The sequence below is a fragment of the Prionailurus viverrinus genome, chromosome B3 (assembly GCF_022837055.1).
Source record: "Prionailurus viverrinus isolate Anna chromosome B3, UM_Priviv_1.0, whole genome shotgun sequence".
In the NCBI taxonomy this organism is placed as follows: domain Eukaryota; kingdom Metazoa; phylum Chordata; class Mammalia; order Carnivora; family Felidae; genus Prionailurus; species Prionailurus viverrinus.
This window is the reverse complement of record NC_062566.1, coordinates 95,981,224-96,007,905: the sequence shown is the minus strand read 5'-3', so window position 1 is coordinate 96,007,905 and position 26,682 is coordinate 95,981,224. Positions and strand designations below refer to the sequence as shown.

Sequence of the window (26,682 nt, the reverse complement as noted above, 5' to 3'; positions counted from 1 at the left end):
ATTTGCCCTGAGTTCCACACTGAATAAGGAGTAGGGACTGGATTCTAACCCACACACTCTGGCTCCAGAGCCCAGGCTCTGCTCTGTTGGATGTTTCAGTTTGCTTCTGATTTTCCCTTTAATAAATAGTGCTGACGCTAATACCCTGCTTATAATTTTTTGCATGTTTAGGATGATACCTTTGGGACAGCTTTGTAGTGGATCTCAATGGTGCTCGTGTTAAGAAGGAAGTTTTTGGCAACAAGCAGTGTATGGTAGTCATAATCTTCATTTACTTTAGTTACTGATGAATTCCTTGTGGTTAATGTGGGTGGGTGGGGGGTGGAAATACACAGTATATTCTTTGCCTGGATAGCTTATGAGAATTGAACTACCATATTTCTTCAATTCTAAAATTCACATATTCCTATTTTTCATCATTTTTAAAAGCAGGTTGCTTTTGCAACTAGTGAGTACATTTAATGTGGCTGTTTGTTCCTTCTCTCATCTCTTGTAAAAGGTTGTTTTTAAAGTCTGGATGCACTGTTACATTTGTAGTGCCTTAAAATCATGGAGTATAGTCTATTATACCAGTTTTTTAAGGTAACTGAAGGAAAAGACTTAATGAAACATGTTATTTTCCAGATATACAGTCTCCTGATGCCGAATATGTAGATTTGCTCCTTAATCCTGAGCGCTACACGGGTTACAAAGGACCAGATGCTTGGAAGATATGGAATGTCATCTATGAAGAAAACTGTTTTAAGTATGGGTCATTTCATTTAGAAAATCCTGAAAGATACAGTGATTTATCTAAACAAACAAAATCATAATGACTCTAAATTGCAAATCACATTCACTTTGTTAAAGGATATATTTGGACATAGAAAATACTTATTAATTAATCTAGTTCCCCTCTGGAGAAACATGTGGGCATGACTTTCAACAAATATTTTTTTTTCTTCTTTAAAAAACAGAATAGTGTTAGACTTTTATGGGAGTACTGTGGACATTTCATACATGTTCATTCAGTGGATTATAGAATCTCATTTTATAGATGAAATAACCTAGAGCCAGCCAGGTTTATTTCATTTCCCAAGATCAGGTAGTTAGTAATAGAGAATAGATTACTAATTCTCTTTTTGGTACTCTGTATTCGTCTTTTTGTGGCTATAGCTATTTTACCTGCTTTCAAGTTGAAGTTAAATTAATTTCAGAGAATAATTATAATGGGTAACACTTGAACACTCACTGTGTGTCAGTCTATTTCTTTTTTTTTGACTTGAATTTCTCCAGTTTTGAAGTGGAGAGTTTTCATTATTTACTCATCTCTGCCATGTGTTTAATTTAAATTCCCTTGTTTATTATTAGGGATGTTTGACATATTGACTCACTTTAAAGGTGTTTTTTTTTTCATAGATTTATTTTTAAGTAATCTCTTACCCATCTAGAAGCTCGAACTTACAACCCCAAGATCAAGAGTCACGTTCTCAGGGTGCCTGGGTGGCTCAGTCAGTTAAGTGTCTGACTCTTAATCTCAGCTCAGGTCATGATCTCAAGGTTGGTGAGTTCAAGCCCCACATGAGGCTCTGTGCTTACATTGTGGAGCCTGCTTGGGATTCTGTCTCTCCTTCTCTCTGCCCCTCCCCTGCTGTGCTCTCTTGTCTCTTTCAAAGTAAATAAACTAAAAGAAAGTATTTTTTATTTAAAAAAAATGTTTTTGTAACGTTTATTTATTTTTGAGACAGAGAGAGAGCATGAACAGGGGAGGGGCAGAGAGAGAGGGAGACACAGAATTTGAAACAGGTTCCAGGCTCTGAGCTGTCAGCACAGAGCCCGACGCGGGGCTCAAACTCATGGACCGCGAGACCATGACCTGAGCCGAAGTCGGACGCTCAACTGACTGAGCCACCCAGGCGCCCCAAAGAAAGTATTTTTTTTTTTAATTTTTTTTTCAACGTTTTTTATTTATTTTGGGACAGAGAGAGACAGAGCATGAACGGGGGAGGGGCAGAGAGAGAGGGAGACACAGAATCGGAAACAGGATCCAGGCTCCGAGCCATCAGCCCAGAGCCCGACGCGGGGCTCGAACTCACGGACCGCGAGATTGTGACCTGGCTGAAGTCGGACGCTTAACCGACTGCGCCACCCAGGCGCCCCAAGAAAGTATTTTTTAAAAAGAGTCACATGCTCTACCAACTGAGCCATCCAGGTGCCCCTGAAGGTTTATTTTTTATTTAATTTACTTACTTTGTTTATTTTTTAAAGGTTATTTATTTTTGAGAGAGAGTGTGAACAAGGGAGGGGCAGAGAGAGGGGGAGACAGAGAATCTCAGGCAGGCTCCACACTGTCAGTGCAGAGCCCAACACTGGGCTTGAACCCATGAACTGTGAGATTATGACCTGAGCTGAAACCAAGAGTTGAACGCTTAACCACCTGAGCCACCCAGGTGCCCCTGAAGGGTATTTTTTTAAATGTAAACTAAAATAGGGGCGCCTGGGTGGCTCAGTCGATTGAGCGTCTGACTTCGGCTCAGGGCATGATCTCACGGTTTGTGATTTCCAGCCCCATATCGGGCTTACTGCTGTCAGCAGAGAGCCTTCTTCGGATTCTGTGTCCCCCTCTTTGTCTGCCACTTCCCAGCTTGTGCTGTCTCTCAAAAACAAATATATCTTAAAAAAAAATACCTTTTACTAAAATCATAACAAACTTGGTGGCCACAGGGCAAACTGATGTACCTAAGATTAACTAAGTGGAAAATAATCTATCCACACTACTTTTTTCCCCTTTTTATTTGAATGCTTGGGTTGAGTATTTACATTTTTGTTTGTTCGTCTTTCACTTAGGAGTGTGCTTTGTGCCACACTCAAACACACACACATACACATGTGTATATGTATATGAAATGTATATAGAAACATTTATGACTCTAGGAGAAGAGCTTGACTGGTATTTTCTTCCTTTGTTTGAAGAAGTGATTAAGAAATGACTTTCTTCTGGCTGCTACAATGGGAAAAGATCAGAAACTATTACTGCTAAAACAGATAACAACCGCCCTCCCTTAAAGCAATTAGAGAAAACTAAATATTTTATAAGCTCAGTGAAACAGTTTGCTTTTGGATATAGTCATTAAGAAACTCTCTGAGATTATTTCACTTTTATTTAAATAATTGTAACATGATAGGTAACATAATTATATTCTATAATTGAATTCTTTTGTTTCTAGGCCACAGACAATTAAAAGACCTTTAAATCCTTTGGCTTCTAGTCAAGGTGAGTTATTTATTTGCACTGTTATATTATTTATCAGGCAGTGAACTTTGGTTAGAAGGAAGAGGAAGGCCAGGTAAGGGTTGGCAAGAGCGTTTGAAGTCATATATTCCTATTTCCATGGAAGTTATGCCTCACCCTTATAGAGCAATTGGTGTTTGAAATAATTATACTCCAGTAAGAAGTATTTGTGTAATGAAGTTCATGGTATTAGATTATCATAGGATGGAGATTGGGTTAAATATTTATTCTTCTATGCATTTTTATATAACATCTGTATTTAGTTTTTCACTGTTTTTGCTCATTTTCCAGTTAAATGAATATCCAAAAACATTCTGCCTCAGATCTTTCCCAGAACTTGAAATCATTGTATATATTGGGAGTCTGATTTAAAATTCATGTCTTTATGTTTCATTAACATTTTTCATTTTCTCCATACGCTCAAGGTCTTGCCCAAATGCTGCCTTTTCCGCTCTCCCTGACCCTCCTAACTGGAAGAAACCTCTCTGTCCTCATAAAGTGGTCTTACGTTTTGTTTTTCTTACCACCTTTCCACTGTGCAGCATTATTTTACTATTATGTATCTATTGATCCTACCTAGTACTTTGGACATATGGGGAGTATTTATTGGTTTCATCTCTTAGCAGAGAGCCTGACACATAGCAGATGGAGTAGTTTGTTAAATAAATGATTGATGAAAATTGCTCTCCTCATTTAATGGTCTTGTCTACAATCGTGAAGATCATTTGTTCCTTCAGCAAATGATAACCCTCCGTGTACTATGCGCTAGGCACTGTGAAGGTGCAGAGGGGGTATAAAATTGAAACTCAGAAACCTTGCCCAGTCTATAATAGGCAGAATCGTTTGTTGAATAAACCATTTCAGTGTATGATTTCAGATTTTTTGCTTAGGAAAGATATATCCCTGTTTTCTTAACATGTGCTTACTGATGAAATCTTTGATGTGCTTTTAGCAAATGTGTAAGGTTTTCATTTTTAAAATTCATTTGAAAAGCTGCTGATCTCCTAGAGTCAATAAACATAAATTTCCTCCTGGAAAGCAATAAGATTGCATCATTCCCTAAATGTTGGCAGACTAGTCTTTCTTAGATTCGAAATGAAAGAGCATCTTTGAACAAGGGTTTGGGTTTATATGGAGTCACATATGGTAACTCACTGGAAGCTATTGATTTAATATAAGATGAAATGCAAATTTCCAGGTAAAAGGGGATTCTCACTAGGAATTCACATTATGATCTGATAAATTAATTAACCACCCTCACTTATCTGAAAGATAAGTGGGAATAAGTTAAATGTTCTTCATTAAGGAACTGTTTAGATGATTTATGGTGTATTCATGTAGTAGACTGCAGCTGTTAGAAATGTTGCTGAAAATTTGTGTTTATTTGTGTAAGTAGTGACCAATAGCACACTGAGGTATCAAACAGTATGTATATGTATACAGTATATATAATATATTTTTGTAAAAACATACTTAATATAAAATCTAAATATCTATTTGCAAAGAAAAAGGACATTTACCAAAATGTAAACAGTATTTATATAGGGCAGAGGGAGTTATGAGTGACATTTTTTATTCCATCCGTGTCCTCCTTTTTTTAAAAAAATATATATATTTGCAATGAGCATATGTTATTTTAATAATCCAACAATGATGGCATTGAATCAGCGTGGGCAAACGAAGACAGGTTTTTAATAGTAACTGAACAGTTGCTTACAAACCGCTGAACTGTGCCTCATTTGAATCATAACACATAGTCTTTAAAAATATTCCTGAATAAGGTAAAGATTCACAATGTCAGTCTGGAGGTTTCAAAGCAAGAACACAAATCTTTAGCAGAAACTGTGTTACAGATTTAGGACAAATAAACGTGGAAAAAGGCTCTGCCAACCAAATAACCGTTAAGTCCTTAAGATACTTGAGAGTACTCTCAGATGATAGATTAGATTTTTCTCTCCTGTCAGCCCATATTAAATCTTGTACGAGCTGAAACCACTCCTTATCCAGGCTCTTGGAGATGATGCCCTTGAGGCAAATCAGGCATAATTCCTATTATGCCTAGATACTAGATAGAGTTGCTCTCACAAGTGTCTTACTGTCAGATTTTGCTTAGGCGGGTGAACTGATGGACTAAAACTAACCATTATTCAGTCCTATTTTTATGGAAGTATAGCATTTTAAAGTGACATCTGGAAGGAGTTTACAATAATAAACATTTTGCTTTGTTTTTCAGGGAAAAGTGAAGGTAAATATAATTTCTTTATCATATGTTATATATATGTTTGCAGATACATTCAGATGTTTATTTGGCAAACTTTTCTTCCTACTCTGAGACTCATGTCTAAGATTCCGGAGGTGAAAGCACAGATTAAGAGAAAATTGACTGTGCCTGGGATCAGGCAGTAGAGACAACCTGCCTCAGCCTCTCATAATTCACTTGTGCATTTTGCCTATTGCACATGGAAGCTAGGCATTCCCCCTGGCCCCTATCAGGGAAAACTCCCTCTCCTTTACTCCTCGAGCAGAACTCTAGGATCCGCTGGGCCCATATCAGAAGCTTCTAATGCCATCATGGGGACCCTGCCCTCATGACCTCAGTTAATCCAATCACCTCCCAAATCTTCCCCCTCCAAATACCATCACATTGGGAGTTAGGGCTTCAACATACGAATTTTAGGGGGCACATATTCATCCATAACAGCCTAAATTTCTGGATCAAAAGTTATAGACATTTTAGGCTCCTCATATGTATCACAAGATTGCATTTTGTCATTGAAAGGATGTGCTAATTTACATCCCTTCCAATCAATGTGCAGCTAGTTTCACCTGATCCTTTTCAAGTGACAATTGAGTATTGTCATGTTTTTATCTTTACTATTAAAAGTGGTATATCTATAGATTTAATTTGCATTTTTATTACTAGTGAAATTGAGTAATTTTTATCTGTTATTACCATTTGTAGTTTATCCTTTGTGAATTTTCTACTATTATTTGCCTGCTTTAAATAGGCACTCTAGCATTTTTATTCAGTTTATGAGCTTTTTATGTATTTAAGATATTATCCCTTTGTTATATTTGTAACATACATTCTACCTACTTAGTTGTTTGCCTTTTACTTTTGCTTGTAAGGCTTTCTGACAAATAGATGTTTTAAGTTTTTAGATAGTCTAATTTATTGCATATTCTCTTTGTCATTCCTTCTATTACTTTTATGCTTGTTTAGTTCATTTTTAATATAAATATAAGGAACTTTAGTCAAAAGAACTGTATAGTACAACGTTTGCCATCTGTAGTAAATGCATACTCAGAATCTTTACCTAGTTATAAAAATTATACCCATGCCTTTTCATGTTATTTCAAATAAACATTTTCATGTATTGTCATGCTCCACATTCTTACCATTTTAAATAGTTTTATATTATTCTACCATGTTACCTAATTATATAGTATTCTGTCGTGTTAATTTAGGCATTATTGTACATTTTGATTATTTCAGGTTTTAAAAGTTACATGTAATGTAATCATTGTACAAATGATTGACTCCTTCATCATTTGAATTATTTCTTTAGAACGTAATTCTAAAAGTAGAATTACCAGGTCTAAGTATAGGAACAGTGATCTGATTGGGTCATAGAATATAAACGATATTTGGTATTATAACATTTCCATGTATTGCTTCTTTGATATACTGAATGGCATAAAATGGCATAAGCTGAATGCAAATAATATACTACCAATTCTATTTCATAAATTCTGTTTACTTTCAAATTTAGAAAAGCATATGAGTTATTAATTTTCATAGCATCACCTGTGTTCTGACCTCATGTAAAACATTTTACCTGGAAAGTTATGAGACCTGGGCTCCCTAAGGCAATGCTGACTCCTTTTAAAGACTGGGCAAGAGTGGGTGCCTGGGTGGCTTAACCCTTAGCATCCAACTCTTTTTTTCTTTTCTTTACTTTTTTTTTTTAAGGTTTATTTATTTTTGAGAGAGAAAGAGAGAGGGAGGCAGAGGAAGGGAGACACAGAATCCAAAGCAGGCTCTAGGCTCCAAGCTTTCTGCACAGAGCCCAACGCGGGGCTTGAATAACCAACTGAGCCACGCAGGCACCCCTAAGCATCCAACTCTTAATCTCACCTCAGGTCTTGAGACCACAGTTGTGAGTTCAAGCCCCATGTTGAGCTCTGCACTCGGCAGGAAGCCTATTTAAAAAAAAAAAAGAAAAGAAATAAAATAAAGACTGAGCAAGAGAATGGTACTTAATTGAATCCACACCAAGAACTTCTCTCCTTTCTTTGGAGAAATTGCAAATAAAAATTTGACCTTTTGTTAATTCTTAAATCATTGTTTGGCACAAATTTGCTATTATATATTGAAAAACTTACATTTTGGCATTTTTACAGCTTTGTGACTTATTTTCTTTCAATTTCAGAGAACACTTTTTACAGCTGGCTAGAAGGTAATTGGAAACTTTTAAGCAAATTTAAATGTTAAAAATGTTTTTCATTTTTAAAGACATATGAAATTAATTTTATAATGGTACAAGTTTCACATATGAAGTTTTTCTTACTAAATTACTATTTTTAGGCCTCTGTGTAGAAAAAAGAGCATTCTACAGACTTATATCTGGCCTACATGCAAGCATTAATGTGCATTTGAGTGCACGATATCTTCTACAAGGTATGTGACATTCAATGCTATTTATTTTACCACATTTATTTTCAGATATTCTTAAAACGTTTTGGTATTTACCTTAATGGGAAAAAGTTGACCCTATTGAATATTAGGCAGTAAAAATTCATTCTTAACTGGTAGTAATCAGGAATGTAGGAACTGTATTATAAGGACATGTTCAGCATATTCAGAGCTCTCTTTACCTTCTTTTTTTTTTTTTTAATTTTTTTTTTTAACGTTTTTATTTATTTTTCGGACAGAGAGAGACAGAGCATGAACGGGGGAGGGGCAGAGAGAGAGGGAGACCCAGAATTGGAAACAGGCTCCAGGCTCTGAGCCATCAGCCCAGAGCCTGACGCGGGGCTCGAACTCACAGACCACAAGATCGTGACCTGGCTGAAGTTGGACGCTCAACCGACTGCGCCACCCAGGCGCCCCACTCTCTTTACCTTCTTTTAAGAAACTGCTCAAAATTGTACACATCACTTTGGAAATATTCTTTTGTTACGGGAGTTAAAATAGCTCCTTAAAGTACAGTTTGTTATTCATTAGATATCACTGTATTAAAACCCTTTTATTTGTGTGCCAGCTTTAGGCCTGGAGTTTAATGGGTAAAAGCATTTCCCATTTCTCTTTATGTTTTAAAAGTGCTGTTGCAAAACAAGACCATGGTTGATTTGCATTAGCAACCTATTTCTTCTGGAATTTAAAGTAGCTCTATGTCTCAGGAGCAAAGTATAGTAACTATAATTTTATTTTATTTTTTTATTTTTAAAAAAATTTTTTTCAATGTTTTTTATTTATTTTTGGGACAGAGAGAGACAGAGCATGAACGGGGGAGGGGCAGAGAGAGAGGGAGACACAGAATCGGAAATAGGCTCCAGGCTCTGAGCCATCAGCCCAGAGCCTGACGCGGGGCTCGAACTCATGGACCGCGAGATCGTGACCTGGCTGAAGTCGGACGCTTAACCGACTGCGCCACCCAGGCGCCCCAGTAACTATAATTTTAAATAGGGCTTCAAACTTACTAGTAATTTTGGGTAGTCATGTTTAAGTTGTGTATTTTGGTTTTATAAATATGTTTATATTCAAAAATTTGATTTTTGTGAAACCATATTTCTCAGTACAACAGTGAATTTATTTTTCTTTTAAGGGTGGATCCTAGAAGATAAAATATTAATGTAGAACTATTAAAATTTAAATTACAAAAGCACGTTTCATTGTTATATATTTTAAAATACAAAACGAAACTAACTTCTGTAGGCATAAATAACCCAATGTAAGTAAACTGAAAGTTAAGTTTAAAATTCAGATTTTAATATTTATTTAATTTTTCTTTGTTCTTAGAAACGTGGTTGGAAAAGAAATGGGGACACAACATTACAGAATTTCAGCAGCGGTTTGATGGAATTTTGACTGAAGGAGAAGGTCCAAGAAGGCTTAAGAATTTGTATTTTCTCTACTTAATAGAATTAAGGGCTTTATCTAAAGTGGTACCATTCTTTGAGCGCCCAGATTTTCAACTCTTCACTGGAAATAAAGTTCAGGATGCAGAAAACAAAATGTTACTTCTGGAAATACTTCATGAAATCAAGTAAATTACATATTACAACTTGTACAACTTAAAATATTAGTAGAAGAGTGACAGGCGGTATCCAAAGTTCAATTCTTGAACATTGAATTTAAAGAAGGGAAAATTATTAAAAAAAAATAATTAGAAGTTAATTTTGCACATAGGTCTTTTAGAATTGCATTTTGTTTTTGTTTTGACTTAGGTACTATAAGCCACAAGTTTTTAAAGAATTATTCTGGTAGTACTTGATACCTACATTATTTTCATTTTCAGTTGAACACACTGGGTTTGGGGCCAAACTTCTATTTTATGTAGTTGTTTTAGATTTGTGGATAAGAATTTGTTTTGGGGCAAGAGTGTTGATTTTACTGTATTTTCTTTTCTTTTTAAAAAAAAACATTTTTTTTTTAACTTTTATTTATTTTTTGAGAGAGAGAAATAGAGTGCAGCTGGGGAGGGGCAGAGAGAGCAGGAGACACAGAATCCAAAGCAGGCTCCGGGCTCTGAACTGTCGGCACCAGAGTCCAATGCAGGGCTTGAACTCACTAACCGTGAGATCATGACCGGAGCTGAAGTCGGAGCTCAACCTACCGAGCCACCCAGGCGCCCTTATATTTTCTACTCTATTTAATTACATTATTCATCACCGACCTGTGAAATGTTATATTAGTGGGACTTTTAATATTTTATAATACCTGAAAATGAATCTTCTCTGTTTTGAAATGCAGGTCATTTCCTTTGCATTTTGATGAGAATTCCTTTTTTGCTGGGGATAAAAAAGAAGCAAACAAACTGAAGGTAATGATTTTATACTTTAACTTAATTTTTAGTTTCAAACTCTTATGCAGGTATGAATATAAGCCCATGTTTTTATAATTAACAATAAATCTTATTATATAAATATGAAATTATATGAAAAGCCAGAGTCATAAACTTTCTTTTCCTCGAAAAAAGGAAGTCCAAATGCAGGTCAGCTTAATATCTAGTTTGTATTGTGTTCAAAGTTAACGACTGAAATCTGTGTGTCACTGCACACTTTACAGATGGCTTTCACATTGATGGTCTCGTAGCAAATAGAACTTGTAAATTAAGGGAGAGGAATCTAGAGCATGAATGACAATATTAGTCTGTCTTTCTGAAAATGGTTTTGGTTAAATTACAAAGATCCTGTTTAGGGAGAGAGGGCACAGTGTTTGTCGTTTATCTCATTCAGCAGGAATTAAAGGTATTTAGAAAAGCCAGCATGTAGCCATGGGAAGAAAAGACATGATACCCTACAAAATGAGGATTGTCTCTTAATAGGGGTATAAGCTCAGGCAAAGACCATCTTTGTGTATATTTGCATCAAAATCCTACAAATATAAAATATTACTGGGAAGATTTATTAAACACTCACTATATGCAAAATAGGATTCTTTCATTAAAGGAAGGGACAGCTTCTACCCTCAGCAGACTCCAGTTTATTTGGGGACTCAAGTAAAATTATGTTACTGTTCTTAGTTACAAAACTATAGGTAAGGAAAGGCAGGTGGCCCTCAGGAGCTCTGGGCTTGATCTGATTTTTTTCAGAATATTTATGGCAATATTCCTCTGTTTTGTTATTCTTTGTTTCTTTCTATAGGGAAAGAACCTGATTTTATGCAGTTTGCAAACACAATACTATTTTCACTTTTTTTTTTTTTGCTATGAAATAATAGTTATTTTTGACCTCCCATCTACCTCCTACTGAAAGCATTCTTGCTAGAAATACATACTTCAGTGCTTATATAACCTCCCAGGCAGCTTCCAGGAACTTAAAAGTGAGGGGGAAGATACTGTAAAAAGACTTTTTCCTACTATTTTCACTGTCATCCTTATTTTTAGTATACTTGCTGTTTTATAGGAGCTTGTTTTGCATCAACTCTTTTTATATTGTGCAGATTAGAAATATTTCTCATAATGTTTTAATTTTATCAAAACTCTGAAACACTCAGCTTTTTTTTTTTTTTTTCAAGTTTAATGACATCTTTTACTATCTATCAAGGTTCGTCTCAGGATCCATATAAATGCAGTCTCCCAGAGTCCTATCTCTGGCTTGGAGATGTCCAATGTGGATCAGCCCTTGTGACTGTGGGACAAGTTGCGCCAAAGGAGCCCTGGCCTTTTGGTTTCAGGACGATATGGACATGCTAAGCCCTAGGGCCTTGGCAGCGGGGTCCGCCCAAGACCTGTTTGGAGGATGGGCCAGATGTAGGAGTGGGGAGCTGGCCTCCTTGCTGGGCCTGGGGAAATGAAGAAACACATCTCCATGCCTCATTGGTCTCGCTCCCATTGTGGAAATATTGAACGTACTTTGGTCATGGCTGTAGGCATTCCCTCTCCCTAACTATGTGTCTGACTCTGCCTTCATTGACACTTAGGAGTCATGGAGCTGGCATCCACTCAGTGGGCTCCTAAAGATGGGGGAACACTCATCTTTGATGTCCTATGGAGTTTAATAGGATTTTTTCAGAATTCAGATTTCTGAATTCTTTTATAATAAAAAAGTAAAAAAACAAGAAAATTTGTTAATATCAGAGAGTTTACTTTCTTAAAGTAGTTTATGGTGAACACAATGGATTTGAACAGTCACATTAAGTTTTATTTTTTATAATTAATATAGGGTGTTATATTAGTTTCGGGTATGTATAAATTCATTTTAAAATCTCATCTTGGGCGCCTGGGTGATTCAATCGGTTAAACATCTGAGTTCGGCTCAGGTCATGATCTCATGGTTTGTGAGTTCAAGTCCCACATCAGGTGAGCTCAAGCCCCGCTTGGGGTGAGCCATGCTTCTCTGTCTCTCTCTCTCTGCCCTTCATGGGATTCTCTCTCTCACTCTGTCTCTTTCTCTCCCTTCCTCCCTCTCTCTGCCTCTTGCTCACTTGTGCCCCTTCTCTCTCAAAAAAATCTCATCTGCTTTATTCTCTGTTAATGTATGGTTAGAAATAGAAGACTGCATGAAAGAACTGTTTAGTGTTCAACTTGAAATAGAGTAGGATCTCACTTGAAGGCTTTTAAAACATTTAAGGATTGGGTGAGAATTGTGTTTTGGTCAGTTGGTTTCACTGAATATAAATTACGGTATGTAACCACAGCATGTTTGTTCATTCTACCCACTGACTATAATTTAAAGTACTGACCTAAAAGCTGTATACATAAACAAGGAGAATCTATAAGTGATTTAGGTTCTGGTTATTTTAAGGATCATAAATTCTCCTAATCCGAGATAACTTTGGAATATATTTAGGTTATTGGACATTGATATTTGTGAAGTCACAGATATTTTCTCCTGGTCTGATGTAGTAAATTTCTAGCTTATTAATTTGGTTCTGGCATATTAAATTCACATAAGCAATTGTGCTTTGCTTTAATTTTGCAATGTTATTTTGGCTATTGTAAGCAATCATGCTTACTCTCTGTGTATGCCATACAAAGATTTACTCAAGAGCTGCCACATTCAAGTATTTGAATTAACAAACATAGATCCAGATACTGAATTTAGGTGTCTACAAAAGCAAGCACAGTCTTTTAGAACAGAGGCTTCCAACCTTTCCAAGTATGAGAGTCCCTAAAGTCAAAAACTTTTAAGCTCTCCCTGTGAGAGTAGTATTTTTTGTATCTATAGATTATGACAATATAATTACCAAAAGGCTAAAATACATTTGGTAACACTTTTTAGGTAAAAGTTGTGTTTTATTGATCATAGTATTTATATTCATTTGGAAATTTATAGTGCATACATGAGAGCTATTCTGTCTGTAGGCAATGCTTGTCTACATATGGATTTTGTAGGCCCTTGTAATTATTGAACCCTTCAGAGGTCAGCACTTCATAGGATGGGGACATCTGCTTTAGAGTAATTTTACTATGCTGTTATTGTTAAAAGTGTGATTAAAAAAAATTTTTTTTTTAATGTATTTATTTTTGAGAGCGAGAAAGAGACAGAGTGCAAACTAGGGAGGGGCAGAGAGAGGGAGACACAGAATCCGAAGCAGGCTCCAGGCTCTGAGCTGTGAGCACAGAGCCTGACGTGGGGCTCAAACCCACAAACCATGTGATCATGACCTCAGCTGAAGTCGGATGCTTAACCGACTGAGCCACCCAGGCGCCCCAAAGTGTGATTTTTCTTTAATTCAGGTTAAAACACAAGTTTAAAGGAAACCTTAAATCACCAAAATTTACTTAGAGTAATATTACTGGGTAAATATTTTTAAAAAGTAGGTTTAAAATTCAGATTACCTCTTACTGAACTCAGTGCAAAAGGTACAGAAACATAAGATGTAGAATATTGTTAACAAATGGCAATATTATTGACTTGGGCTTTATACTAAATTAATACAAAATTTATATTAATAAAGATACAAGATCTGGGATCCTAGAAAAAAATCTTTTGTACATTACACCTACTTCAAAGCCTCAAGCTGAATAAAGCATCTAGGGAAGAAGTATCCTCAGGATGAATTGTGAACACACTTTGAAAGTGGGTTCCAGTCTTTGCTGATTTATTCCCATTTTAAAGTCATTGGTCCTGTTCTCTTCTGGTTGAGCCCAGTATGTGGTTTGTCACATTTAAAAATAGAGAAGTGCTACACACTCCTCAAATTGTGGGCTGATTGGTACAATGGATATTCAGTCAGAAATGTATGTCAAATTTCCTGCTTAAAGCTTGGGATTCCAGTACAAGTCCAGGACAGAAGGACTCACTTGGCAAACTAATAATTTCCATTGGAGTAAAAGTAGGATGTGTTCTTGGTTTCCTATCTTTTTTACTTATTCCTTAAGGACATATACTACTTTTGGATGATCTGGATTAATTTTGTCCTATTATAAACAATGTAATACCTTAGGGTTATAGAATATATACCTACATATTAAAAGTATAAAACCAAAAAGGGAACAATAAACATCAAATTCAGAATAATTATAGAGAGTAGGATACAGGACTTTGGAGGCATACATAGAGGTTTCTGTGGTACTTGTGATAGTTTCTTTAAAGATTGGTGACATATACCTGGATGTTCACTATATTCTGTATATTTCTGTACTATAATATTAATTATAAATATATTTAAAAATAAAAATAAAAATATGGTAAAATATTATTAATAATAAAATATCTGATTGTTTTACCTAATTAATACCAGAAAGCAAATCTTTAACTTTTATGGAGCCAAATTTTGAAATTTCTCCCTTCCTCTCTCCCTCTTTCTTTTTTTTTGGTTTTTAAAGTTTATTTATTTATTTTTGAGAGAGAGCAAGAGATAGAAAGGGAGAGAGGGGCGCCTGGGTGGCACAGTCGGTTAAGCGTCCGACTTCAGCCAGGTCACGATCTCGCAGTCCGGGAGTTCGAGCCCCGCGTCAGGCTCTGGGCTGATGGCTCAGAGCCTGGAGCCTGTTTCCGATTCTGTGTCTCCCTCTCTCTCTGCCCCTCCCCCGTTCATGCTCTGTCTCTCTCTGTCCCAAAAATAAATAAACGTTGAAAAAAAAAATTAAAAAAAAAAAAAAGAAAGGGAGAGAGCTTGAGCGAGGGAAGGGCAGAGAGAGAGGGAGAGAGAATCCCAAGCAGGGGCTAGAACTCACAAACTGCCAGATCATGATCTGAGCCAAAACCAACAAGAGTCGGATATTAACCAAGTGAGCCACCCAGGTGCCCCTTTTTTTTCTTTCTTGGTAAATGATGCCATTCTACTCCTGTCCCCCTTCTTCTGATATTTACATATAGTTAATAATCACATAAAGCAAAGCATCTCAACTCAGTTACCTTTTTGTATATTTGCAGATGGTTTAGTTTCCGAGTCAGGCAGGCCGGGGGTCTTTGTTTGCTGTTTCCTACACATGGGAGTTTAGGTAACCTAACCTCTCTGAACCTTGTTTTTTTAATTCACGTAGATTATAATAATGTTTACTTTTGGATTTGCGGGGAAGTTAAAATGAAATTGTGTATGTAGATTCTGGTATGCAGGGGTGCTCAGTGAATGTGGATTTTAATTCTCTTCCCCTTTTTCAATCCCCTTTAGTCCCCTGCACAGTGCTGGACACATAGAAGGCACTCAGAAAACACTTAGTGTTTGATTATATACTAAATATAAATAAAATCTCGTTAAATTGTTTTCAGGAGGACTTTCGACTGCATTTTAGAAATATTTCAAGAATCATGGATTGCGTTGGTTGTTTTAAGTGTCGACTGTGGGGAAAGCTTCAGGTAAGTAAATCTAGCTCAATCTTATTTTTCATTTATTCTTTACACAAAGAATTTTCTGACTTTTTTTTTTTTTCTTATTTCTATTATAGATACAGGGTTTGGGGACTGCTCTGAAGATTTTGTTTTCTGAGAAACTGATAGCAAATATGCCAGAAAGTGGGCCCAGCTATGAATTCCATCTAACCCGACAAGAAATAGTATCATTATTTAATGCATTTGGAAGGTTAGTTTGAATGTACTTAAATTGTTTCTGTTAGCCAAGTAAATCTAGTTCAACATATACACTCTCAGATAAAACGGGTAAGGAATATCCTTTTTAGTGAAATTTTTTCACTACAGAATTCTGTGATCTTATGAAATACTTTATGTAGGCACACACAATCATTACATGATATTCTTTACTTTCGTCTATTGATTTTTATAATTATGATTAATTTATTGATTAGAATTCAGTATTCACATAAAATTTTACTGAATTTGTGTATATTTTTCTAATTATTTAAAAGTAGTTTTTGTGCTGCCCACATATTTTTTGAAGGTCCTGGAAAAAATCATGTTGTTCAAAATAGGTATATGTATACAATTTCTTTGTGGGTTCACCATTATGTGAAAAGGTTAATCATTCTTTAAAAATAATTTTTATAAAATGATTGGAAGATAAACTTGAAATAAGGAACTTACATTATACTTTATACATTATAATGTATACATTATACATCGATACTTTATGTATAGATGCATTTCCTGCTGACTACTGTTTGTAGAGAATGCAGAGATTTATACAAACAACATTTTCTAAGGATGACATTTCTTCACTTTAAAAAAAATATGATTGGGGCGCCTGGGTGGCTCAGTCGGTTGAGCGTCCGACTTCGGCTCAGGTCATGATCTCGCGGTCCGTGAGTTCGAGCCCCGCATCAGGCTCTGTGCTGACAGCTCAGAGCCTGGAGCCTGTTTCAGATTCTGTGTCTCCCTCTCTCTCTGACCCTCCCCTGTTCATGCTCTGTCTCTCTCTGTCTCAAAAATAAATAAACGTTAAAAAAAAAAAATTTAAAAAAAAAATTTAATATTTTGGGTTTGAAATAATTGACCTTCAAAATTATTCTCTAGTACACAGAAACTTAACGTTTTAGTTCATTGAGAATTATGGTACTTTTTTCATGGTGGAGAGCAGAATAAAATACACTTCAAAATAATAAACTTTTATAAAAAGTAGTGCAAAAAAGTAGTGGTCACATATTTACTATTGTCACTCTTTGTAGTCCAAAAGTTTTGATTCTTTGTGTATTTACTAAATATGGAATATTGATGAGTTTCACTATTCATATACTTATGCATATTTAAACTACATATTTTAATGCTTATGTAATTTATACTTATGTACTTTAAATGCTAAGCATGTGACTATACTTATGAATACTTTTTTTTTTTTTAATTTTTTTTTTTTTTTTTAATGTTTATTTATTTTTGAGACAGAGACAGACAGAGCATGAACAGGGGAGGGTCAGAGAGAGAAGGAGGCACAGAATCTGAAACAGGCTCCAGGCTCTGAGCTGTCAGTACAGAGCCCGACGCGGGGCTCGAACTCACGGACCGTGAGATCATGACCTGAGCCGAAGTTGGCCGCTTAACCGACTGAGCCACCCAGGCGCCCCTACTTATGAATACTTTAAATATCTAAGTATTTTAGTGTTTATGTACTTTATAATTCTGTATTTTAAACCTTTAATACTAAGTTTTCAATACTTAAAAATAACTAATTTCAGGGCAATATTATCTTGGTTCTACCACATCAAATTAAGAACTCAAGTACATCAAAATTGACTACGTGGTTTGTACATCTTTAAATTTACTGAAATAAATTACTTGAAAATTTTTCTGTGCTCTAAAAAATGCAGAGTTGAATAACAGAAAAGATATCTATGATCATTTCTGAGTGAAATTTTTTTGTTTGTTTACAGAATTTCCACAAGTGTGAAAGAATTAGAAAACTTCAGGAATTTGTTACAAAATATTCATTAAAGAAAACAGAAAACAAGTTGAAATGTGCCTGTTTCTGGACTATGAAGGCCAAAGAGTGGAATTTCATTCAGAGGCATATGAGCAATGACATTCTTAAGCCAAACATTTTATATAAAGCTGCTTTTGTAAAAGGAGAATTATATTGTTTTAAGTAGACAATTTTTTTTAATTGTGTTAAGTCTGTGTATAATATTATTGTGAGTAAAAGTAATACTTTGTTGATGTGGTAAAAATTTTAAAGTTTAACATTGAATAAAATGAGGATTATCAAATTCATATATGTTAAAACTAAGTAAATGTTGTAAGTCTCTCAAGAATTTTGTGTTAAGAAGATGTAATATAAATAAAGCTATGGTCGGTGTGTTGACCGCTTTGTAGGAAAATGCTGAGGAGGCTCATGAATAATCCATAATTAACAGCCTAAAATTTTTCAGTACATTGAGGGTTACCAGCTTTAGTGAAAAAAAAAAAAAAAATAGAATGCCCAGTTAAATTTGACTTTCAGGTAAAAAATGAATAATGTTTTAAGGTAAGCTTGCTTTAGGCAATATTTGGGACATACTTACACCAAAAATTATTTCCTGTTTAAAATTCAGATTTAACTGGGAATCCTGTGTTTTATCTGGCAACCCAAAAAGTACATTGGTATGAAATAAATCTGTTTTAGAATTATATTGCTATTTTGATTGGCTCGTTTTGGTGTCTAGAAAGATATAATACCAACTCAAAGACTTAAGGGATTTCTAAACATTGTGAAAAGTTGAATAGATTTATATATTTATTCTCCTAATACTTTACCTAGTGCTGAATAAAATTTGGGGGAAACTCTTTATTTTTATATGATTTCAAATTTACAGAAGTTTCCAGGATAGTACAAAGAACTCTTTTACCCAGATTCACGAATCATTCACATTTGCTTCATCTATCATGCTCTCTCTGTATATATACAGACATATACTGTTTTTTCCTAAATCATTTGCAAGTCCGTTTCAGGCATCATGCCCTTTGAGCCTTATAAATACTTCAGTGTGTAATACTGAATAATTTTTTAAATGATTTTTTCAGGAAAAAATAAAAGTGGAACTATCATACGGTAAGCCTTAGAATAAGGAATCATTTTGAGTTCCACTGTAAAGTTCTTTTTGAGTTTGTTGCCCTCTTAATGCCTGATATGTATAGTCATAGGGCGTATAATTTTTTTTGTACGTGAGGTTCATTTCCTTTTTCTCCCTAAAACTTAACCAACTTCGGGAGGTTTTCATTAGTGGCAGTCCTTCAATGATAAAAATATTTGAAGAAGTATAAGAATTTTGATCACATGGTAATTGTGAATGAAAAAAACTATACCTCAAAAGGATGTGCCCTCTATGTTGAGATGTCACATTATTAATAAAGCAGGATTTATTTATATAATGGTTTAGAAATATAACTTTATACTGCTGTATACTTTTTCTTTTCTGTGCCCTTTCTAAAGCCTGGCGTAGTGCCAAGCACGTAGTAAGCACATAGTGGGTATCCAATACATATTTGTTGAATGAATGTATGAATTTGTATTCAGTATATTTTAAATGAATAATCACAGAGCTAAGTTTAACAATATGTCATATTTTCTTCCCACCCCTCATTTGAATAAGGCAGGAAAAGAAAGACATTTACTAATTAAGTCAATATTGTTGGAGACTCAAAGGAGTATGGAGTAAGTGCCATGTGTAAAAGTTTAAAGGACATTTGTAGTATCTGAACATGTGGAAGATGGGTTTAAATGGTAATTTTGTCTGTATGCTGCTCAAACTTTCATGTCCTGCCCTGCCCTCTTTTAAAGTCAGTTGTTTTGAAAGAGTATTCCCATCATCACTTTGTCACCTCCCACTTGCTCCATAACCAAAATCTTGCTTTTGGCTCTGTTGTTCCTAACAATTGCTTCTTTTGAAGTCAAAAATTCAAATTATAAATTCACAGTTCAGTTCACAAGCCATTTGACTTTTGTTTTCCTGCATTTGACACCGTTGGCAGTCCCAGGGTTCCCTTTCTCCCCAGGGTTTCTTATATTTCACTCCTGGATACTTCCCTTTGTAGCTTCTTTTCATTAATGCCTTAAATGTTATTCCTCTGACTTTCATTCTTGCCCTTAATCACCACCACTTTCACTCTTGAGTAATTCTGATTCAATGATTTCTAAATCCTTATTATTAGTCCACACCTGTCAATCCATCTGTTTACTACATGTCTTTACTGTTGTTCCACAGATGCTTGTATATCTTAATCACCCTCCTCCCAGATCGATTCTTATGCCCCTGTTCCTTACTCTGGCTAATTTCAGAACCATCATCATCTTAATTCTCTAGGCTCACTCCTCTCCATCTTCCCCTGTCCAGTCGGTGTCTAAGCGCTGTGGAGTTTATCTCCATTTCTCTGTCTTTCCCTTTTGTTTGCTCTAACCTAGAGCACTACACTAACCTGTCTCCTTATTCTCAGCCTGTCTCCCCTCGTGTGCCCCACCATGCTGCCACAGCAGGCTTTCTAGAAGCACTCTAACAAGGTCCTCTGATATGTCTCCAGTGCCACCCCAGCCCCCATGCTCTGATAAAACAATTCTTCAAATGTGCCAGGATCAGGCCTCCACACCTTGATGCGTGCTGTTCTTTTTGCATCAGGTGCTCTAGCCATCCTTCCCCACCTGGAAAATTCCCGTGTCTCCCTGGAGGCCAGCAGAGAGCCCGTCTCTGTGAAATCTTCCTTATTTCACTCAAGGAGGATCGCCTAATTTCCTCTTAAATGTCACCACTGTAATTACAACCTACCTCTACTGTGTCACTTATTGTACTGTATTTTTTTTAAGCCTCCTTTACTAGAATGTGAGCTCCTTAAGGGCAGGAAAAGGAACTTTATCCATTTTTGCATCTCCATAGCATAGTTTTTGGCATTTGAACACTTAATAAATGTTTGTTGAATAAATTGCTTTTAAAATGACAACTTTATTGCATTAGAGGTCATACCTTCACTCCAAATATTCTTTACAACAAGAGTTAATAGATTCCCAAGGATTTGTGGACTTCAGGGGGGGTGGCCAGTAAATCTCCTGAAATTGCATTCAAAATTTGGTGTGGTTTTGGCAAATTATAAAGGGATTCTATTATGGAAAAAATAGTAAGAACTCTTCTTTTAGGGGAAAAGGCAACATCACTGAAGAATTTCTCAAGTAATCAATGAATAGCTGCCCAAGATTACAGGCTAGATAAATTTATTCCTGTTTAAAATTCAAAGAGAAAGAGAGAGGTGTTAGAAGTCATGTCATACAAAAAAAAATTTTTAAGCATTGTACTTTTTTAAAAATTAGTTTTGTTGATGTTTATTTTTGAGAAAGACAACGTGAGTGGGGGAGGGGCAGAAAGAGAGGGAGACAGAATCTGAAGCAGGCTCCAGGCTCTGAGCTGTCAGCACAGAACCCCACACAGGGCTCCAACTCGCAAACTGTGAGATCATGACCTGAGCCGAAGTTGGATGCTTAACTGACCGAGCCACCTAGGTGCCCCTTACAAAGATTTTTCTTAGCTAAATGTTTGAATAAACATACTATCACAATCATATTGCTATTTTTAAATAAAGTGTGTGCCAGTTCATGTCAAATTAGTGTACAATATTAAGAGACACAATGTCCAGATATAAATATAAGCTCACGAACAGCAAACTATCATCTGTAATTCCTGACATTTTTCTCTTTTCTTTGGTAGCACCAGGGTTCTTATGCTTGTATGACAGAAGTCAGTGTCATCAGTTGAGACATTTAAGAAAACCAGACCTCCAAATAAAAGCACAAACACTTTTATTTTTAACAGTAGTGTTTTGTTACAATTTAGTGAAACAAATAAATACATTCATTGGCCACAGCTATACTTTCACAACCAGTTTGAAACTGATTGTATAGCTGAGAAACACTGTTAAACAATAAAAAAGGCAGCTATGCATAAAAAAGCCACTTTAGCTATAAATTACATCTTTCATAAAACTACAACCAGCTACACTGAGTGGTAAGAGTTTCAAAATTAATGACCACCCAAATGAAACAATAAAAACAAGTACTGCTAATCACTGTAGAATTACACACTTAAGCAATGAAATTCACTGTTCTAATTAATGAACCAAAAAGGAAGGTTTGAAATTGTCATCATGTGCTTCAGTGCAGGATGAGCAGGGAATCGGTAGCCCTTTGATTTCATAAACAGCTCCTTCTTTTGAGACCAAACTTAAAGTGCTCCTAGTGCTTTGGAATTTTTAAGCAAAAATTGGGCCAGAAGCTTATCTTTCTTTGTCTTTGGTGATGTATTGTGGGAGATGTGTACAAGGGGACAAATGCAAGAATTCAGGTACCCTAAGTCAGTGATAAGAATAAATCTACAAATCTGAAATTTGGAAGAATCAACTAATGCCACTGAAAGAACCAAGATATTTTACCTGGATTTTTTTTTTTTTTAAGTAATCTTTGCTTATCTGGTCAAATAGGAACACTATGTAGGGAGGCCTTAGAAAAAAATTTATCTTATTTACTTGGAACCTCAAGGATTAAAAGAGATAACACATCTTTTCAGATAGTTCTAGGTAATTAGATACTCAACATTATTAGGAAAATAAATAGTTGGCATTCTGAATAGAAATCTAAGAACTGAAGTTGTCATCAAAATATACCCGGTTAAGTGTATGTTATGTTGTCATGTAAATACCAAGGTTAACTTCTGTACTATAAATTTTTAAGTAATTTGGTTACAATCAGAGAATTTAAAACAGACCCAAAGTAACATTTGTCACTATAGGCTTATGCTTCTGATTGAGTTCAAAGTCATTTTGTATGATAAAAAGAAGAAATTTCTTTGGCTGTATACCAGCCTCCCAAAAGATCAAAAGCATTAAAAATTTCATTTATTCCTGTTATACTCTTATGAAATCACTGAATAAGCAATTATTAAAACCTTGAAAGGTATTTTAAATGATAGTAGAAATAAAACATAACTTTCTAGTCAAAAGACAGAAAAGGACAGTTGTATTAGTTGCAGTTCTGAAGAAATAGATCAGCAGACAACTGTATGTAGCTAGTTGTCTTTAAGCACAATTGTGACAACTTCCCAATGTTGCCTGTTCCCTTGGCATCTTGAGGTATTCAGCATCTACTTCTTTCCATATAGATACTGGTAGAAAGTGCATTTTAAAATCCTTTATTACCTTAGCCTACCATATATATATATTTTTTTAGATTTGGGATAGGACATTCAAGACAGTTTTAATATAATTCTAGAAGTATTCCAATATTGTTAAACACTGGTTTTGTACTTACCTAGTTAGTACATCAGTTTTCTTATTTAGTCTAGTGCTGGAATTAATTTGAATTAAATTTAATCTGGCTTTGCCCATATATAAGATATAAAAATGGGAAAACTAAAGGAGGAATTATATGTCTTACAAAGTATTGCACTTGAGTTTACTGCAATAATGTATCATGACTTAATTTACCTGAGGACAATCCTGATTCAATAGGTACAATCAGCTGTATCTTGTTCAGCCAAATCAGATGCTTTTGAAAATGTATTCATGTTTTAACTTAGAATTGTACATTTTATGAATAATTCTTAAATGCATCTGTAAATGTGTTTAGTCCCAAGAAGTTTCTACCCAAATCTCCCTATGCAAAAATCACTATTGCTTTCTTGAAGAGCCATGCTTAAACTACTATAATATATCTTAATCATACAAAATGATCACTTGACCAATTCTACTCAAAGTAGCCACATCATTTTCACCGGTATACTTTCTTCTTGAAGAAATGACTGTGGCTTTCCAAAGAACACTGCTGGTCATCATTGTAAAGGATTACTACTGTCGTTTAAAAAAAATGATGGAATAATTTTGGTTGGTATTTTACAATCATGCTTAAAAGAACTATCTTCAGTGATCACATAATTTTAAGTAGATTTTTAAAAAGAATGGTACATTGTTATACCTTAATCCTGCACACTGTTCACACCGTAAAATTTTTATTGGGTAAGAATTCCACATAGAATATACCACTGAATATACAGGCTTTGATTTTCATAGGGAAATTGCCTCCTAATTAGGTGTACAATATAATATCCTAGTGTGAACCCTAGAGTGTGACTTTGGGGATTGCAGTGTACTCTTTCAGAACAAAGATAAAAGTGCAAATATGCAAATATGCATTTGATGTTCCAAAGTCAGGATGTTTGCAGCCATCAAGTGCCTTAAGATCTAATCCTTCTTTTCTCCCACTCCAAACTTCCCATTTTACTTCATTTTGCTATGAAGAAGTCAAAAGTAACAGGTGTGTTCTCTGCTGAACCACATTTCCAGGCTGTGTTTTCAGTTGCAACAGATAATGGAATGTTTATGTAGATGGCATTTAAACACATCGAATATACACGTTCATGAGAAACAATGGAAGAATCACGGCTCGGTAATGCTGTCAGTTTTGTGGTGTTACATACAAGCTATGGTGATTGCTCATATCTAAATTGCTACAAGTAAAGAGCAAAGGAGCAGTGTCTGTCATAGGTCCATTCAGGTGGGGAGAGACTGTATAGCTGTTGCTGCCACACCCAGTCATGGTGCCATACCAGCCCAAACCTTGCGAATTTGATAAACTGCAACAAGAAAAGGCAAAAAAGTGATAGGAGTGTGATCAGGATGTAAGTCACATTGGCATTTTTAGTGTTCAATGAATTTCATAATACAGTATTCAAATATTGAGTATATTCTTTGCCAAGTAATATGATGGCTTTCTACAAAATGGAATGACTTTTATCTAATATCCTTGATTTTATATCACATATTACAAAAGAATAAATACGTCAGAATTAGAACTTGATTATCAGATGATAATATAGTGCTGTTTATTATGGACTAGGCTCTTGTAAGACATGTTTCTGTGTATATACATGAAGTAATGTATACACACACATACCTTATTTAATTTTTACAACAATCCTATTAGATAAATTCTATTATCCCTATTTTATAGGTGAAAAACAGGCTGAAAAAAAACAGGTTAAGTAAATTGTCCAGATGAAATGAGGATTACAGAAAATGTTATATCAAGCTCAAAGTATTATGGAGGTATGCTTTTAGCTTTTCACTTTGCCCTGATACACAGCTAATGGTATGGAGTTGCAGTGATTTTAGAGTAAGAAGGACACAAGGAGATTTCCTATAGCATCTAAGATTCCCAAAAGTTTAATCTAGGGTTTTCCTGTGGGCTTTGAATAGCACTATAGATAAGGAAACATATACATCACTCTAATTGTATTCCTTCCCTACTTGCTAACTTCTGCCAGCTTTGAAGCAACATGGGATCCTGAAATAAGATGGTACCATTTTACTCCCAAAGGCATTTCTCAAATAAAGGTAACATTAGAGTCAGATGATAGTTTTTTATAGTATAGGTTCCACTATAAGTGTAGCATCTACTGCTCTAAGATCTGGTTTAAATGATCTTATTTATTGACGTATATCACCAAATCACTTTTTACATATTTGGGTCAAAGCTTAGGTTTGTTCTTGGGGCGCCTCGATGGCTCACTTGGTTAAGCCTCCGACTTCGGCTCAGGTTATGATCTCACAGTTCAGGCTCAGGTCATGATCTCACAGTTCCTGAGTTTGAGCCCCACGTCGGGTTCTGTGCTGACAGCTCAGAGCCTGGAGCCTGCTTCGGATTCTGGGTCTCCGTCTCTCACTCTCTGCCCCTCCCCTACTCATGCTCTCTCTCTCTCTCTCAAAAATCAATAAACATTAAAAAATGTTTAAAAAGCTTAGGTTTGTTCCTTTTCAATGTATTCAGTACTAGCCCCGAAGCTTCAGTTTGTTCCTTTTCGATGTATTCAGTGCTCGTCCTGAACACCTACCTTCCTTCTCTCGAACCTCCCAGTCTTGGCAGGTCATCATCACTATCATATCGTCTTGGGTTGTCGAAAAAGTAAGCTCTGGAACTGTAATTGTGACTACTTATCATGCCAGCAGGTGCCTGTGAACAAAATATTAACATATGAAGATTTACTTTCCAACTAAGAAAGAAGGATGAGATCTAGAATGCTTTTTAGTCTTAAACTTTGACAAAAATAGAAAATCAATATAAATGTTCCATTGTTTTTAAAGATAAGGGCAACAGGCATTGGGGAATCTTATGATGTCATACCAAATTCTGGTTTAGTCTCTGCGCCCGGAAAAAGAGTACCACAGACCATGCTGGGACATGTTCCCACAGAAAGAGGACCATTCCAAATACTACATACTCTTCTCCACTCACATCTTCTAGATGAGCCTGTAAACAGAGTGTGACAGAGCAATGTTTAAGTCTGTCTGATGTGTAAGCAGTCACCCTCCACAATTAACTTGCGTCAGGTAGGGTAATTGAAAACACATCAACCACAGGCACATAAATCTCCAATTTTCCATATTTTGTGGTTTCATATCCTTTAAAGGATGTAAAAATGTGCTTTGATGTTAAGTAGAATAAAAAGCTATTTTTCAATGCATCAATTTATGAAAATATTTTTAACATATGGATAAAATGGAGTGATCTTGTTTTTTGGCCCCAAAGTCTGAAGAGAGTTATAAAAGAGACTACTCATTCTAACTACTCCATGGGCAACATAATAGCACTTACTGAGTTACACCTGTAGAGAAATGTCACATATCAAATTGTTCAGCTCCACTGCTATTTAAAAATATGTCTTTGGGCCTAAACTTCGTATTGAGTTTGCTTATCCTACTAGATGTTGGGAGAGAGAAATGGCAAAAGGAGTGAAGAGATTCTGCCATCTGGAACCACATAGGAAAATTCCTTTTCTTTAGAATGGTAACTGAAATTCTTATAAAGTGGTATTCCAGAATGTCTTCAATTCAGTACAAATTTAAGT

At 35.5% G+C, this 26,682-nt stretch overlaps 2 protein-coding genes across 2 annotated transcripts in view; one reads left to right on the top strand and one right to left on the bottom strand.

Moving 5' to 3' along the window:
- Window positions 1–20,719, top strand: part of ERO1A (endoplasmic reticulum oxidoreductase 1 alpha) — a 48,179-nt gene extending 27,460 nt beyond the window's left edge. Inside the window, exons 7-16 of the mRNA XM_047862157.1 lie at window positions 625–745; window positions 3,207–3,253; window positions 5,505–5,516; window positions 7,705–7,731; window positions 7,860–7,952; window positions 9,294–9,540; window positions 10,248–10,317; window positions 15,656–15,742; window positions 15,832–15,965; window positions 17,704–20,719. Coding sequence (XP_047718113.1) covers window positions 625–745; window positions 3,207–3,253; window positions 5,505–5,516; window positions 7,705–7,731; window positions 7,860–7,952; window positions 9,294–9,540; window positions 10,248–10,317; window positions 15,656–15,742; window positions 15,832–15,965; window positions 17,704–17,764 — 899 coding nt within the window. The 3' untranslated portion in view covers window positions 17,765–20,719. The remainder of the gene's footprint in view (window positions 1–624; window positions 746–3,206; window positions 3,254–5,504; window positions 5,517–7,704; window positions 7,732–7,859; window positions 7,953–9,293; window positions 9,541–10,247; window positions 10,318–15,655; window positions 15,743–15,831; window positions 15,966–17,703) is intronic.
- Window positions 20,720–23,413: 2,694 nt separating this feature from the next.
- GPR137C (G protein-coupled receptor 137C) overlaps window positions 23,414–26,682 on the bottom strand; it is a 63,099-nt gene continuing 59,830 nt past the window's right edge. Inside the window, exons 5-7 of the mRNA XM_047863638.1 lie at window positions 25,959–26,084; window positions 25,669–25,787; window positions 23,414–24,411 (exon numbers count right to left, since the gene is read on the bottom strand). Of these exons, the coding sequence (XP_047719594.1) occupies window positions 24,234–24,411; window positions 25,669–25,787; window positions 25,959–26,084 (423 nt within the window). The 3' untranslated portion in view covers window positions 23,414–24,233. The remainder of the gene's footprint in view (window positions 24,412–25,668; window positions 25,788–25,958; window positions 26,085–26,682) is intronic.